The sequence below is a fragment of the Opisthocomus hoazin genome, chromosome 1 (assembly GCF_030867145.1).
Source record: "Opisthocomus hoazin isolate bOpiHoa1 chromosome 1, bOpiHoa1.hap1, whole genome shotgun sequence".
NCBI lineage: Eukaryota > Metazoa > Chordata > Aves > Opisthocomiformes > Opisthocomidae > Opisthocomus > Opisthocomus hoazin.
Genome location: NC_134414.1, coordinates 79,928,016 through 79,944,259, shown reverse-complemented (window position 1 = coordinate 79,944,259; position 16,244 = coordinate 79,928,016). Strand labels below are relative to the sequence as shown.

The 16,244-nt window shown below is 41.2% G+C and overlaps 1 protein-coding gene across 2 annotated transcripts in view; it reads left to right on the top strand.

The window, feature by feature from the left end:
* Positions 1-16,244, top strand: part of SLC9A7 (solute carrier family 9 member A7) — a 72,439-nt gene that overhangs the window by 30,270 nt on the left and 25,925 nt on the right. For both annotated transcript variants that reach the window (XM_075427431.1, XM_075427420.1), the window contains exons 2-11: positions 2,825-3,024; positions 4,363-4,440; positions 5,176-5,252; positions 6,242-6,354; positions 7,656-7,761; positions 8,049-8,190; positions 12,253-12,358; positions 12,717-12,805; positions 12,923-13,036; positions 15,474-15,585. In XM_075427431.1, the coding sequence (XP_075283546.1) occupies positions 2,825-3,024; positions 4,363-4,440; positions 5,176-5,252; positions 6,242-6,354; positions 7,656-7,761; positions 8,049-8,190; positions 12,253-12,358; positions 12,717-12,805; positions 12,923-13,036; positions 15,474-15,585 (1,137 nt within the window). The remainder of the gene's footprint in view (positions 1-2,824; positions 3,025-4,362; positions 4,441-5,175; positions 5,253-6,241; positions 6,355-7,655; positions 7,762-8,048; positions 8,191-12,252; positions 12,359-12,716; positions 12,806-12,922; positions 13,037-15,473; positions 15,586-16,244) is intronic.

Genomic DNA, 16,244 nt, shown 5'->3' with positions numbered 1-16,244 from the left:
TAAATATATAAACTTTGTTAAAGTTTCTTTATCAGGTGAGATGGGATGTAGAAATCATCTAACAAGTTCAGTAACTTTTTAGTGTGTGAAAGACTTGATGTTCATTGGGAAACTGAAAATACTTGCATACGGTTTTCCATAAAGACTTTAAATTTTTTTTTGGAAAAGCATTAAGTCAGGATTTCTGCAGCTCATGTCTGTCAAATGTGTCCAGCTGACGCACTGCACTTCAATGTTCAAACCCTATTATTTTGGCACTGTATGACAAATATAGCAGTATGCCTGCACTTCTGTGAGGTCGGGGAACTTTCTTCTAACTCACCTTTTGAACTACCAGAAGCCTAGTATTTTTTGCTCGTGAAGCTGGCGATGGAATTTATGTGGCCTCCTTGGGCCACTTCTGTTTTCTTACCTATTTCTTTTAATGACTGAGCCATGGTAGCTTTAGCTGCTTGACTGCTTCTGTTGGCTTCTTGTCTTGACACTGGCCACCCTGGTCAGGTCATCTAATTCCAGCCTGGCAGAAAGGATTAGATGTTCCTAAACCGTGTGGTACTCAGTGCAAAGGGCGTCCAGTTTTGGATTTTATCAGCAGAAGGTGTATGAAAGCAGGGTGTTTCCCTGTAGCTGTGTTAGTTGGGCCGTGGGACACTGAGGGTTAAAGGATGCTTTGCCTCAAGCACTATGTACCGGTTATGGATATAATTGGCATATCCTCAAAGCTTGTTTTAAAATAACGGGTTATTTCATTACAGGGGGAAAATGTGTGAGTGGATTATATCCAGCTGTATAACGCAATCTCATCCTGCTCTCCAGTGCCTCTTGCTAACGCAATAGCAATGGGGGTTTCCATCTGCTTTTGCGACGCATTCGCCAAGGGCAGTCCCTGAGCCTAAGAAGCTATTACGTCTGTCGTGTCCCCCTCTCTGTTCTCAGCTTAGTAGCAGTGTAGATCTGGCGTTGTGCCACTGCTATGTATAAGCTCATCTGTTCAGTTTTAGTCTGGTTTCTGGTTTACTACAGGGTTTCTGGCTGATGCTGGTTAGATCAGGTTTTTTAACACTGACAGTCTTCCTGATCTGTTCTGTGAGCCTTGCTATTCCTAGGTGTGAGGGGGGTGAGGGCAGCAGAAAGCTTTGGCTGCTTGCCTGGCTGGGTTGGGGAAGATGTCTCTAACCATAGCTGGTGGTGCAAGTGGCTTGGAGGTGACTGGCCCTAATCAGTCACTTTGTGCAGAGCTGCATTTCTGCTGCATCTGGCACACGTAGCTGTAAAATGCTCCGGGGCCGTTAGGAGCATGCTTGTATAAACCTCTGCATTTAAATTGTCAGCATTTGAAATTTCACTAAGGAGATTTATCTTGCTGAGGGGTTTTGTTCCCCTCTGTTCTCCTCAAGTATGTAGTTCTCTTTCCTAAATAAAATACATCTTCCAGTTACTTTTTAATTATCTTGTTGCTCCTATGTTCTCTGTAGAGAAACAGGGCTGAAGATGAGCTGCCCAGCAGTGTCACAGCTACTACCTGCTGTACCTTCTCTTGCATTAAAACTATTTTTCCACTCTGAACTTGGAGAAAGAGATGTGTTCTTTTGGTTGGCTTTTTTCGGGTACAGTTCGGTTAGTCTTTGCACTATGCCATAAAGAGAAGTCTGTTTTGTTTGTTTGGGTTTTTGTTTTTTGGGGTTTTTTTGTGGTGTGTGATAGGATTTTTTTTCTTTGTTGTACCTCATTTATTCTCTGGTTATGACCTGTCAACTTCATTTACCGTCTGGGGAAACGGATCTGTGGATGCAGAGTGAGGGTCACAGGGAGCAAAACCAGCATTGACTACTGACTTGTCAACAAAGGGTCAAACATCCATCTTCATCTTGCAGTTGTCTGGAACGAGGATTAAATCGCAGATCATCCTAAGGCGACAGGGGAGCCTTCAGTAAGTGGGGCATCAATTTGTTTACTTACCAGACTGAAACCACTGTGACTGTTCTTACACGTTCTCTCCACAGAACTGAAGCCTTGTTCTTTTCTTAGTGCATTGTAGAAGGAACGGTGCTCAGTTGTGCTGCTCCAGTCTCCTGACATGGCCCTTCCATTAGGTTACAAATTATTTTTTGTCACTGTGTTTGATGCATCCCTTTTAGCGTTTTCTGGTTGGATTTTATCTGGACTGGCTGAGTAATTCTTCTTGTATTCCTGAATCTCAGGTCTCTTACGATTGTACATTTTTACCTTTGCTTTTGGTTTTGTGAAATGTGAAAATGCTTGCAAAAGGCATGTAGCTGCCTTCTTTGTTCATGTCATACGAATTTTAGTTGCGAAGTTTGCAGAGTACGAAGGAGATTGTGCAACAAGCACTGTTTGCTTGCTTAGAATTGCCAGGCAGAGGAGCTGCATCCTTGCTCTAGCCCTAAAATATTAAAGGAAACACCACTCTTTCAGCTCAGTTATGGTCACAGGTTTGCAGCCATAGTTATTTGCTGACAATGGTGTGTCTACTCACTTCTGTCCTTACGCAGGTGAAATGTATTTTATGTGTCATAGTGTTTAGCCTCTAGTGCAACTCAGGGTTTGCGCCTTGGATGTGTGAATGAGGGTGAGGAAGAAAAGACACAAACCAGAGTATTTTGTTTGTCACTTCAGGCAGACACCAGACTTTACAGGTATACTGGGAGTTTTAATGTGCTCGGGGCCTCGCTTCCTTTGCAGGAAACCGGTAGCAAAATGTGGAAGATGCACGTACACTGGTGAGGTTCATGTGTTATGCCTTAAACTAGAAAGTTGGGTACGGGAGTAGCAAATCAGCCTCAGGGATTTTTCTCTCTTGCAGGACTCATAGTCGGGGTGATCTTGAGATACGGGACCCCCTCCACCAGCGGCCATGACAAGCCGTTCAGCTGCTCGCAGGAGGACAGGCCGTTCACAACCCTGCTGGTCAACGTCAGCGGGAAGTTCTTTGAATATACGCTCAAAGGGGAAATCAGCCCTGGGAAGATCCACAACGTGGAGCAAAACGACATGTTGCGGAAGGTGAGGGCAGACCATTGCCTGTGCCTGGCTGAGTGCTTCGCCTTTATCTCTGCTTCCCCTCCTCCTCCCCTCTCCGTTCCATTTAATGTTTGGTAGCATCAAGTGTCTGTGTTCGTGATAGCAACAGCACGTTAATGCTTAATTCAAAAGCACCTTCTGTATTGTATTGCTGCCAGCGAAACTGTGCTCTGTTGCATGTGTGTAGTTCTTTCCCAAAGCCCTTGATTGCTGCTTTAAGACTTAATGTACATTTCTAATATCTTTAGAATTCACAAAGACCAGCTGAACAAAAAAAGCCTGATGCTGGCTTGTGTAATACAATATAAGGAAAAATGATCATTTCTTGGTGAAAAGTGATTGTTTCTTACCGTTTGGGTTTTGTTTTGTTTTTCCCCCTAGGGTTTCTTAATCTATTTGTTGTCAGGAAATACTTACTGTTTACATTCCTATAATCCACCAAATGACAGTCTGGTATTGGAAGTGAAATTCATCTATCGACTGGTGCTCAGATCTGCTGTTTGGATTCTTATTCAGTGGCAGGAATTTACCACCTTTTGTGTGTATCAAAGCTGGACTTTGAAGTATAGGATTGAGACTTTAGGCTTGTAACCTAAAAATGCTTCTTTCTGCTGACTATGAGGAGAGCTTAGGTGGCTGTTTGTATCTACCTGTCTGCTGTAGACATCTGAAGTTAGCTGAAATGAAAACTATTCTGGGAGGGCACGCTTCGTCCTCTGACCTGTGCTTAGACAGGAGGTGAAGAGAATCTAGTTGGTCTCCCATGTGTGCAGGTCTTCTGCTTGGGTTTTAAATGTCAGGTTTTGTTCCTTATGCTAGTGTAGTCTTTCATGGATATCCGGAGCTTCCACTGAAATATGTGGAAGTGATGGATGATCCCATTTCCCAAAAACCAGTCTTGTCTCTGTCTTGATTGATTTATAACAGCTGTGCAGGGGCTTGACTTGCAAAAAACCATAAGCTTAAATAGCATTTCATCTGCAAATACATTAATACCCTGTACCACAAGAAGAGTTATATTCTCCAATGTAATTTCTGTTAGAATTTTTTTGAATTTCAATAGGAGGACTGCATTTAGGACTGTTGCAAGACTATCTTTGAAGTAACGTCTGTTTTTCTAGATGCTGTTTACCATGAAGAGCTGCAGCTTTTTGCTGCTGTATGTGTGTAGAGCTGGCCAGTATTTTGGAGGGTCTGCTTAGCCAGCTGTTTGCTATTTCAACAAGAAAAAATAGTACTTGTCAGAAAAGGAAAGAGGAGAAAGACCTAACAAATTGTGTATGTCTGTTTCTAATTGAATTTTCCTATTTTATTTTTTAGGTAACATTTGACCCAGAAGTTTTTTTCAACATTCTGTTGCCTCCTATTATTTTTCATGCTGGTTATAGCCTGAAGAAAGTAAGTGTAATAATTTTCTGAGGAAAAAAACCTTTCCACCCCCCTCCCCCCCCCCAGTGTGGCACTGCTAATTTGTTCAAGTGTACAGTCTCCATTTCAAACTTTTTTTTTTTATGGCAGTAGGGAAAAAAAATAATCTGATTTCCTCCAGTTAGGATGGTTAGGTCATATTGTTTTAAGAGAAAATACTTGTATGTTTTACTATAAACACATTAATCTCTATTTAATCTTGCTGATTTGTTTTCCTTTGAATGTTGCCAGAGGTTAATGCCAATTCCATTTAAAGTAAAAGATGCCCTGCTATGAATTGTTTTGGTCCTTCTCACATATTCAAAATGCAGTAAATTATGCTGAGAAGTAGACCCAAACCTGAATCCCACGGGGGATTTGCCAGACGCCAAATGGCAGAAGGGCCCGGATTCTGCTCTTGCTTGAAGATGCCATGAATTGATGCTGGATTTTAGTTTTGCAGCTAACTCTTGCATCCCTAATGAATACATCTGTCTGGAAAGCTTACTGTCAGTAAGCTCCATGAAGGATTTAATACATGGTTCAGATTTGGTTTATTCAATTTATTGAGGTTAGGCAGAATTTACATTGCAGTAATTGAAGCCTTTCTCTGGAATGGAGGGGTGTTTCTGTGTGTTAATGCAAGTGTAGTAGTGCACTGTATGTTTCTGAACAGGTGCTATAACTTACTTTAAACAAGTCTATAAACCTCTTTCTTCTATGCAGAGACACTTTTTCAGAAATTTGGGGTCCATTTTGGCTTACGCCTTTTTAGGAACAGCAGTTTCTTGTTTTATTATTGGGTAAGTGAACTCTGTGGTATCAGTTCCTTTCTATACTAAAGTTTAAGCTGATAAAGTGTATGATGAGCCTTCTAGGTTGCCTTAATTTTGTTAGGTTTGTCTGAGGATTTTATTTGTGTATCCTCCAGGAAAAATGCAAATGTAACTTTTGCTGAGATTTATTCCACTTCTAAACAAAACTGTCCCTTGAAATGATATTGTCAAGTTTGTGTCACTTGGCAAGTCCATAGTACTAAAGAGTGGCGTTGAGTTTTTGATGTAATAATGATCCAGTCCAAAACAAAGCCTTGTTAGGCTTTTACTGGAATTGAGTTTAACTTGAATTGTGGACACTACTTGTAATAGAATTTTAGCTGTCAAGCTTTTAGATATGTCCCTTTCCGTGCCCGCATGCGTGCACACAGTCTCTCTTTCTGTGTATGTGTATATATATAATTTTATGTGTGTATGTACACACACATTTAGTTCAAGATAACTAATCAAGTTGGTTACCTTCCAAACAATCTCTCGTGCTGTGAATGTTCCTGTGTATGGATATTCTGAAACACAGAAATCCTGAATTGTGTAGGTGACCTTGTTAAGTCTCTCAAAGAATTTCACTACAGAGAAATACTTGGAGGCTATTCTTAGTTCAGTGCTTTTGGTCTATGTACTGTGTTGTGAGAAGCAATACTGAGGGGAATTTTGAGCAGGAAAATGCTTCCTTTTTCTACCAAAGGAAACCTGTGGATTCTGCATACTAGTTGTGTGGACAGATTTCATGCTCCACTTGTTTTAAATGATATGTTCTGGATCATATATCACTTCACCCAGTTCATAGAGAAAAGAGGAAAATGAATTTGAGAGCTTAGTGCTAAAATGTGGCGGTGTCCCACAGAGCTGTAGCATAACCAAGCCTGCCTGAAATATTGTTGCTTGTGCTTTTCCTTTGCCTGCCTGAAATGCTCCAGCTTGTTTGACTTGGGCTGTTTTATCCTCTTTCTCTTCAGGAATCTCATGTACGGGGTTGTGAAACTAATGAAGTTGGTGGGTCAGCTCTCTGATAAATTCTATTATACAGACTGCATCCTCTTTGGAGCGATAATATCTGCCACTGATCCAGGTAGCTTGCTGAAAATTTTTTAATAACCTTCCAAAGTAATCCTACTGCTAGGATTGTTGGCTGCGTAGCACAAAGATATTAACAGCACTTTTATTTTCAGTTATGTTATGCTAGTATCTCTGATCCACTTCTCTGAAATGCATGCACCTTCTGGGTGTTGTGAAAGCTGTTCTCTGCCAGTTTGGTGCGGGACTGATATGGCGTAATACTATGTTTGGGGAAAACTGTAACTTTCCTGTTCAGATACTTTAAAGATTTTTTTTTTTTTCCCAGTAGGTTTTTGTTTAGTGTGCATCAAGCTTATATGTGGAAATAGATGAAATTGTTACATTGTCTGGGTAGCAGGACTTCTTCTTTAGCTACATTGCTTGGATCATTGGATAATTTTAGAGCAATATTTGAGGCTTTTAGGATCTTTAGGTGTGGGGAACTTTTTTCTTCTCCTTCAAATTAACTTCATGCTTTACCAGTTCAAGCAGAAGAATAGTCTTCTGGCAAAGTAATTCGAGCTTTTGCTAAAATAATCTAGTTATCCTTCAAAGTCCAGCAGGCTCATACACATGTTTGTGCTTGACAGGTCAGTCTGGAGAACTGGTGTGTGTCAGGGCCTGGGGGCAGGAGTGGTGAAGTATGAAGCTTGACATTTAAAACAGCTTATTTGAGGCCCTGGGTGGTGATTTGCGTGAAAATGGGAAGTAGCTCCTGTGATTGAGTTGAGCTCTGAACAGCTGGTGGTTGCACAATTTATGCAAAAAATCACCATGTGATTTTTGAAGCTCATACATGGAAACATCTTCAAGATCATGGTCTTTCATTTCAGACTGAAGTTTCTTGAAAGGATGGTTGTAAATTTTTAGCAGCCTTGCCCTTTTCAAGTTCTGTGCAAACGCATGCATAATGAACACTTAGGATTATTAGCATTATTTTACAGTGGCTGGAATAATAAAGATATGCCAACAATCAACAGCCTTTAAAAGTAGCAAGATCTGTACAAAGTTTTGTTGATTTTCTTACATGGAACACGTTCTGCAGAAAATATCCGGGCTTTGGTAGGAGTGCTTTGTCTGCCCCATGCCCTTTGATCATGGGGGCTTTCCTATAAACACTGTGCAGAAGAGAGAACAACAGAGCCACCTCCTGATGGAGCTACCTCAAACTGATGGTGGAATTGCTTGCCTGTAGATAAACATCACTACCCTGTTTTCCAGTTTCATTTTGATCCTGTACTTCAATTCCTGGGTTTTATTGCTTTAGGGTGACTGGAACATCAGCCAGCGTGGTTTTCTCTTTTCTTTCTGTAGTTACCGTGCTAGCAATATTTAATGAGCTGCACGCTGATGTTGATCTCTATGCCCTTCTGTTTGGGGAAAGCGTGTTGAATGATGCTGTTGCCATTGTATTATCTTCGTAAGTAACTACCCAAATTTCTTCTCTGAAATTACTTAATTGTTTTTGGTATTTGTCTAAAATAAATGCTTTTTCAGAGAAATGTTATTTTGAATTTAAGGGGACTGTCTTGAACTGAATTAATAAACATTGCAAACATTTGCCAAGATCCCTCTGCATGCATACATTAGAAGGGCAAATTTGCCTTCAGTATGGGATTGTCTCTTCTGCTGTTCAGGTGTTGCTGTTATGGAATAATACTTTTCTGATGCCACTTCTAACTTCTCATTGTGTTACTCTCTTTCTAGATCTATAGTTGCCTACCAGCCAACAGGTGAAAACACCCATGCTTTTGATGCAGCAGCATTTTTCAAGTCGGTTGGTGTTTTTCTGGGAATATTCAGTGGTTCTTTCATGATGGGAGCAGTGACAGGGGTTGTGACAGCTCTGATATCCTTTCTCACGTTTAGCTCTTCCAGGCTAGGTGCCACATTCAGGTATTAACAGGGCTCTCCTGTTTCCAACTATAGCAAAATTGACTCTAGCTTGTTTTAATGAGTGTGAAGGTGCGATCAGTATTCATGTAACCTTTGCCTATAGAAAGGCATATAGGTACCCACAGAAATCACCTTTTTCCGATATAACTGTAGCCACACTAGAAGTTTTAGTGACATTGCTGCATGCTGCAAATCAAGGCGAGGCCCTAAGTGGGCGCGTCCTAGTGTTCAGTTTCTTTTTCGTAAATCAAAAAAACAGGTGTTTGTTTTTTTTTTTTTTATTAGGCTTGACAGACATCCCTTATGATAACCGATGTTTGATTCTATCGTCAGCAAAATCATTAGTAGCTATTTCTGACCCCATGGAGTTCTTTCTGAGAGTCCTGCATTTAACCTTTCTGCTGGAAATCTGATGTCGTCTGTCTTGGATAAGACTGTACCTGTACCACGTTTAACATCATAACATGATGTACTTTGCATGGCCTGTCCTGCTTTCCTGAAGCTTATTGTTGCGTTTTGGTTAGAGCTCTGAGGCGCTCACCAGGTGATCTGTGTGGGTTTTGGTTTAGGCTTAGGCAGTAGAACTTGAGCCTGACATGCTCCAGAAATTGTGGTGCTTCTTCAGGAAAAAATTCAAATTCTTTGCTTTTAGACAGACTGGTATAATCATATTCGTACACATTTCAGATTGCTTTGATCTGCCTGGACTTTTGAAAACTGACCTAAAAGGGGTAAAATGTGATATTTCATTCAATAATTATGAACCTGTGACTCTTCGTCTTAAATAAGAATGTCTCTGCTGTGTCTTGTTATATATACACTGTGCAGATTTGTCTGATATCTGTGTGCCTCATGAAAACGCTCCATGTATAAGGGGGAAGATGTGCTGTTGATGATTTAACATTCAGTCTTCCAGTTCCATGGTTCTACAGTCCATGTGGCTCAGGACCATGATTCTTCATCTGGCTTTTAGGCTGCCAGCCATCCTTAGCTCTAGCTGATCAAATGCTGTTGCTGTGGGTTTTTTTGGCTTGCTGGTTGGCCACTAATTACAGCTGAAATACCTTCAGATCCATTTTGTGAAATCATGCTTCTGAAACGGCAATTGGTTCTCTCTGTTTCTAATGTTTGTGCTCAGGAGGGTGCTACAAGGCTGGGAGGGGGGAGATTGTTCAGAAGGCAGCCTCCGAATTTGTTTTTTTTTTGTTGTGGGTTTTTTTTTTTTTTTTAAGAAAACAACAAAACAAAAAAATCCTGAAATTGTTGCTCAATTATACAATTTTAACTATTTTCTTTTGGGAAAATACTTAACATTATGCAATAGTGTAGAAGCAAAGTGTAAGCTTGCGTTTTACTCTTCATAGCTGACAAGACCACATAACTTAAGTAATTAATTAAGTTAATAGACTCTTATTCCTGTGGCTGTGAAGTACCTCTAACCGTACCCCTGTATGAATGAGTGGTTTCATGCAGTCATGCATTGTCCTTTGAAAATAGACAGAATACTTAGTTTCCAGATATGATGCAGGTAATATACAAGGACTTGTTCTGGCTTTCAGCAAGCTGTCTTGACCTCACTATCTGTGGTTATTTTTATAATGGTTAAGGTATTGTACCACTTTGTATTTTCTTTCTAAATTGCAGAATCTGCCTGGTTGAAATGAAGCAAAGCAGGAGGTCGTGTTTAAGGAATAAAGAGAGAAAGTGAAGAAAACAGAAATAATAACTTAATTCGAATTAACACTTCAATTTTGTCTATTGTATGAAATAATAAAACTTTTTTTCCTTACCTTTCTCTCACCTTCATCTTCCTCCAAAATGATGAGCACAGGTTTTCATTTCAGATTTAAAAAAATGTTTTGATATGATTACTTATAATAAGAGCAAGAAGAACAAATAATTTGATTCACAGAGCTGCCAGAAAAGGCTGTAAATGAGGAATTATTTCTGACAAGGGTCCCTGCCTAACTTCAGGAGAACAAGGTTCAACCTCTCCCTCTCCCATGGAGTGACTGTGGCTGTCCGGTTTCCTAAGCGTCCATGAATGCCTTCAGAGCCAGGCACTGGGATAAACTTGTGGTGGGATTCTCCGAGCTCTCTGTGGGAAGAGGGGTTCTAATTGTTCCCACGGTGGATGTTGCTGCTTCAGAAGCAAGTTCTTCGAAAATAGGTCTGGTTGGGGGCGGGGAGGCAGAATTAGCTGTGTGTAACAGTACATCCTCAAAAGTTCTAGAGGGATGATTTATGTGGAGAAGTGACTGTGTGGAGAATTAACCTTTTAAAAAAAAATGCTGGGTTTTGTATTTGGAGTAATGCCATCTGTCATGGAGAATAATTTTTTTTTTTATGATAGTTTGGGTTTTTGTTTGGAGGGCAACCTTCTGACAAAGCAAGGTTGCAGCTGAAGTGTGTGTTTCGGAGCCCTTGCCCTCCTCCAAGCTGGCAGAGAATGCCAGCAAGAAGTAGGTGTGGGTGGGGAGTGGGTGGCCGGCCTCAGGATTGCTTCATCCTAACCAGGCTCCCATTGACAGGCTGCCAGCTGTTTGCCTCTGGTGTTAATCACTTGCGGCTTGTTGTCAATGCCGTATTCTGCGATAATACCCACAGGAGTCTGTTCCCACAGAGTCTTCTGGGCTACGTGACTGCTGCTTGCAGGAGGCAGTCAGGAGCGCTGTGAGCCCCGGACCTTCCAGGTCCTTGTGAAAAGCAGTGCTGCTCATTGCTTTTAACATCTTTATCCTGTATTGAGCCAGGGCTTCTCAAGCAGCAGTGCTGCCATTAGCTTTAGAAAGTGCAGTGCTGCAGAGAGCCCAGGATGGAGCTGTGTTACGCATGGGGAGCAGTGGTGGATGATGGTGCAGCCTTGATGTGTCCATTGAGGTACCGATCGCCTTTGTGTGAGCGAGGGAGAGTGCTACCATCTTACTGTTCCAAGTCTCCTTGCTGTGCTCTTGCTGACCTTCCACTTGGATTTCAGAGACGACTGTGCTTGTTGTCAGCTTTCAGAAAGACCAGGGATCTCCCTACCACCCCTGTTAGCACGTGGTTTTTTTCTGTGTCTGCTTGCAGAGTTGCGCATAGCTGTCTGCACCTCAGGTACAGTGCACTGTTCAGTGTTTACATGATGCCAGAGTAGTGATGAGGAAAAAAAATGCCAAAAAATTCTATGAATATGTGAACAACTCTTTTGTAGTACATGAAGAGCTATATTTAACGCTACTGAAATCTGTTCCACTACTTCAGTAGCTGCATGAACTGTTAATTCAGTGTTCGTTTGATGTTCCTCAAGTTTTGCTCTCCTGGAAGATGAACTTGCTTTTTATTCCCAGTGAAAGACTAAGCAACTCTGAGTTGACTTATACTCTAAAGCACATCAACACAAGGAGGGGAAATATATTTTGTTGTAGGCATGATTTCTGTTTTGGCCCAAAAATATGGAAGTAGCCACGCTTGCTGAAAAAGATGTGTCAACAAATCTGAGCAGAAAATTTCTGATAAATCTACTTCATCTTAGGGTTGCTGCAGTCCAGAACAGCCCTGTGAATTAAATGCTTCTGAACGTACTTTATGCTTTATTTAAAGACTGGGGGGGATCTTTATTTGGGAGGGGGATGTGGACAACACACCAAACACAAAGCAAACACAACCCTCCCCCCCCCAAGACACAATCTAAAAGGATTTAGATTTCTAAAATCTAAAAGGAACGCCAGGTATAGGTCCCTTCCCTGCCAGCACTTTGCAGGGAAACGTGGCATGGAGTAAGATATTATCTCAAACAGGTGCAGCCACAGTCATGCCACGGATATGCAGCAAAAATATCCAAAACTGACTACTGCAAGGGGTGCCTTGATTCTGAAGTTTGTCTTGATGTGATGGAATCGACGTTTTTCAGCACTAAAAGTGTTTTGTTTTCCAACTAGCATTACTTGTTGGCGCATAAAAGTGTTTTTTGTAAATACTAGTTATAGGGAAGCCAAAGTGTTTATTTTTTTGATCCCTTAACAAATGACTTAACGTGACGAAGTTTACCAAGTTGCACTGCTTCCCCCTGCTGGAAACGGCTCTCTTCTTCCTGATGTCCTGGAGCACTTTCTTGCTTGCAGAAGCTTGTGGATTTACTGGTGAGTTGCTGGGATTCAAACGCACGGAGACACAAGTCCTGTCCGGCTTAGCAGCCATTTTTTTCCACTTTCGTATTGAAACCTTCCTATGAAAAACATGATGTTGGTATTTAAAGCTTTTTTTTATATTCTTTACAATGTCATTGAAGGCGCAGCTCACTGTGTAACAAAGGCTTTTAGAGCAATGTTTTGCTTCAAACACTGCTTCCCCAACCTGGAATATAACTCACTTGAAAATAAGGTTCATAAAAATCTCAAGTTTAGGGATGATGTAGAGATTAAACAGAACTTGGGAAGGAAAAATGTGTTGTGCTCACACAGTAACCAGGCTGATTTTTACATGTGATTCTCTTCACAGGTGTGGTGGCTGTCCTCTTCTGTGGAATCACCCAGGCACATTACACATACAATAACTTGTCGGTTGAATCAAGAAGTCGCACTAAGCAGGCAAGACTGTCTTTCACCTTTTATACGGTGTATTGCTGTAGTAGTCCATCTACTATTGTTTTTGAACAGCATCTTTATTGCTTGGCCTTTAACACATGACTGGTTGTTTCCCCCTAGCTCTTTGAGGTATTGCACTTCCTGGCTGAGAACTTCATATTTTCTTATATGGGTTTGGCACTGTTTACTTTCCAGAAACACATATTCAGCCCAGTCTTCATCATTGGAGCTTTTGTATCCTTTTTTGCTTTGTGTGAGGTTTATCTGTTATCTCATGTGCCTGAAAACTTGTGGTGTGTGTTGGCTTTACCAAACAGAGGATGATGGCTGACTTCAGTTTCCCTGGTGTCTTGCAGGCACAATAATTTTGAGAACAATCTTTGGTTACCCATTACATCAAAGCCTTAAGGCATCTATGCCACACGGTTGTTGGCTTTGTACCTGAGCAACTGCTAGAAGTTATATAATTACAGAAGATAGATAAATGAATGTGCTTTACTGTGTGACTTGGCTATTGATACCCAGCAGTGCTCATGTTGCTCTGGTATTTGAACTTTGGAGGCCTAGAGAAGGATTAATTTTTCTCTTCACTTCCAATGGTTCCTTGAAGAAAGCAAACAAACTTCAAGTAAATAAAAAGGACTGCAGGTGAACAGATTATTTTTGAGCAATGCCTGGAAGGTAGAGGTCAGGATCTTGGATGATGGAGGAGGAAGGAACTGAGCTGTGGTGCAGACCCTGGCATGAAGGCTACACACTGCTGAAAGGTGCTGCTGTCAGAGGTGGGTGTGCAGTTCCCTTTGTCCCTGGCAGATTTGGTACCTGGCTTTTGAATTCCCCAAAACTTAGTGCTTTTGTAGTAGTCACACTCATGTAAACTGGGAATCACTAGATTCCTCTCTGCACCCCACCCTGGTTCAAATGGTTTGTGTAACTATTTCTTCACTATATTTCTGGCTGCTTGAAAATTCAGAGCAATTAAAAGTGTGCGGTAAGCAATGGGAACTGGTATTCCAGTCCTGATTTCTCTCTGCCTGCTGCAGGAGTAAGGCTGTCGGCAGTGGAGGTAAAACCCAGGGCCTAATCCAGAACATACTTCTTTCATTTCCTCTTTTCTACTGTTTTCTCTCACTTCTGTACTCCTTCTAGGGATTATCACATTTGTCTTTATTTTCCTTTGGCCATTTACTTTTTTCTGAAACAGTAATAGATTTTTCTCCTGTGTCGCCTCGTGTCTGTTCTTCTGACCTAAAAAATGCTCCAGAGCCCTGCAGCCATTGGATAAAGTCATGAACAGAATAGTTGCATCTGGTATACTAAGCATTGCAGTTTTTCATCTTTGCTGTGGCCTTCTGTCCTCTCTCGGGTTATGCTGTCTCTCTTGGGTTTGTTTTCAGTACTGATTTTGTTCCTTTCTTTTCCTACCCACCTACTTTTTTGTTACATTTTCCACATTTTTTCTACCACTGCACTTACCCTCTGTTGCCTCTTGAGAATTTTTCTACTTTTGTGTGGAGGGCAGCTGGTAGTAGCACCCACACTTTGCCTCAACAACTACTGTTCCCATGGAATTAACACCTTGCAGAGGTGAAACAGCATCATCAGCTGTTGAAAGAGAAAGGTTGGACTGCAAAGGCAGAGCTAAAGCCTCAGTGTCACTGACATCCTAGCCATTATTGCTACATATGTCTGTCATGATGGCTTCTGATTTCTGCAGAAATCCTCAAAAGGACTGCTATAAAAATTGTTTGGAACAACTACATGAAGCTTTTTGTACAAAATAATAATCAAAATCTTATTTTCCTAGAGACATAATTTCCTGCAGAGAGTATTGCTCTACTTTAGCTATGGCAACAACCCAGTGGTGTCTAGACCTCTTGCATAGTTTTATTTCTTTTCCACAAGAGCTGTTTCATTCTTCTAATGTTGTTATCCCAGCAGCAAATGGTCAGTGTTTGGTGGGCTTCTAGCTGTGTTGGCGTTTCATAGGATTTCAGCACATGACTCTAGTTTCTCCCAAAGTGTTCCTTAGACAATGGAGCGTGCATTCAGCTTTCTGCATCTTCACTGGGACTGCTGGCTGTCTTACAACACAGTAAGGGAGGGAAGAAGCTTACCATCTACTGTCATGAATTTCTGCAATACTCTTTTACTACTCACATTGAACTTCATTCTGGTGCTGACAAGTAGTTTTCGGATTTATCATCTTAGTAACTCTATGCTCTTAAGTGCTTGCCAGCCAGTAGGAGATTTTTGCCTCTGCAGGAGCTGTAATGGAGTGGCCAATTGCTAGTCTGATGTTGGTTTTCCTTCTGTACATAGGACTGCATTTCAGTTGGTTTGAAACACATAATCGAATGGTGGTGGTGATAGTTGTTTCAAGTGTGAATTTTTAAAGTAAGATCTTCATTTGTACAACTGTTAATTTTAATATTAGGTATAATTTCACTGTGCATTAAAAAACTGGTTATATTAGTTAAAATTTGCATTCCGTGCAATGAGTTCTGTATGCACATAGTTGGTGAAAGTCTGTTTTATATAGACAGAATAACAAGAACACTTGATATCATGACATAAACCTCTGACTAAAACAGAAGCTTCGTGTTAGAGATGGCTACCCAGGAGTGCATACCTCAGAAAAGTGAAATCCTTAACCCACAGCTCTGAACAGATTGCAATCTTTCTGGGCAGAGCTGCACACATCTACCCTCTCTCCTTCTTGTTGAATCTGGGCAGAAGGCATAAGATCAGCTGGAACTTTCAGCACATGATGATGTTTTCAGGTAAAAGCAAAAATGTTCAGTAAGGGAAAAAAATCTTATTTTTAACTTGTAAGAAATTTGTAGTACTACCTTCTGCTTTTAAAATCCACATCCATGCATTCTAAATATATGACTTAATGGTTGTTGCAGTGTGCCGTCATGTATCTTTCAACCTTTACAGAAAGTCTGTCATGTCTCGGAAGAGTGACATCTTGAAATGCCAGCTGCTGGCAGCAAGCAGATACCTCTTGGTGGGAATAGAGTACTTTCATTTGAAGTGCTTCTGAAGGGGATGGGGGAATTGGGATGTATCTCTTTCAGCAGATTATTTCTAGCTGAGATGATGTACACATTGTGCAGAAACAGATACCTGCTGAGAAAATCGAGGTGTGCTGATGGCTGCCTTCTCCCACTTAGCTGGAGAAAGCAAGGTATTTGACTTAAACTGCTTCACGATTTCTGTCACACAGATAACTGTTTAAGTTTGTAATTTAAAGCAAATCATGGAGTCTGCGTGCATAAACATGTGCATCCTCAAGATGTGCCAGGGATGCCTCTCTACACAAGGAAGTGTGAAGAAGAGGGAGCCAGGCTGATTTTGTGGTGCCCAGTGACAGGACCAGAGGCAATGGGCACAAACTGAAACACGGGAGCTTCCCTCTGAGTATCAGAAAACACTT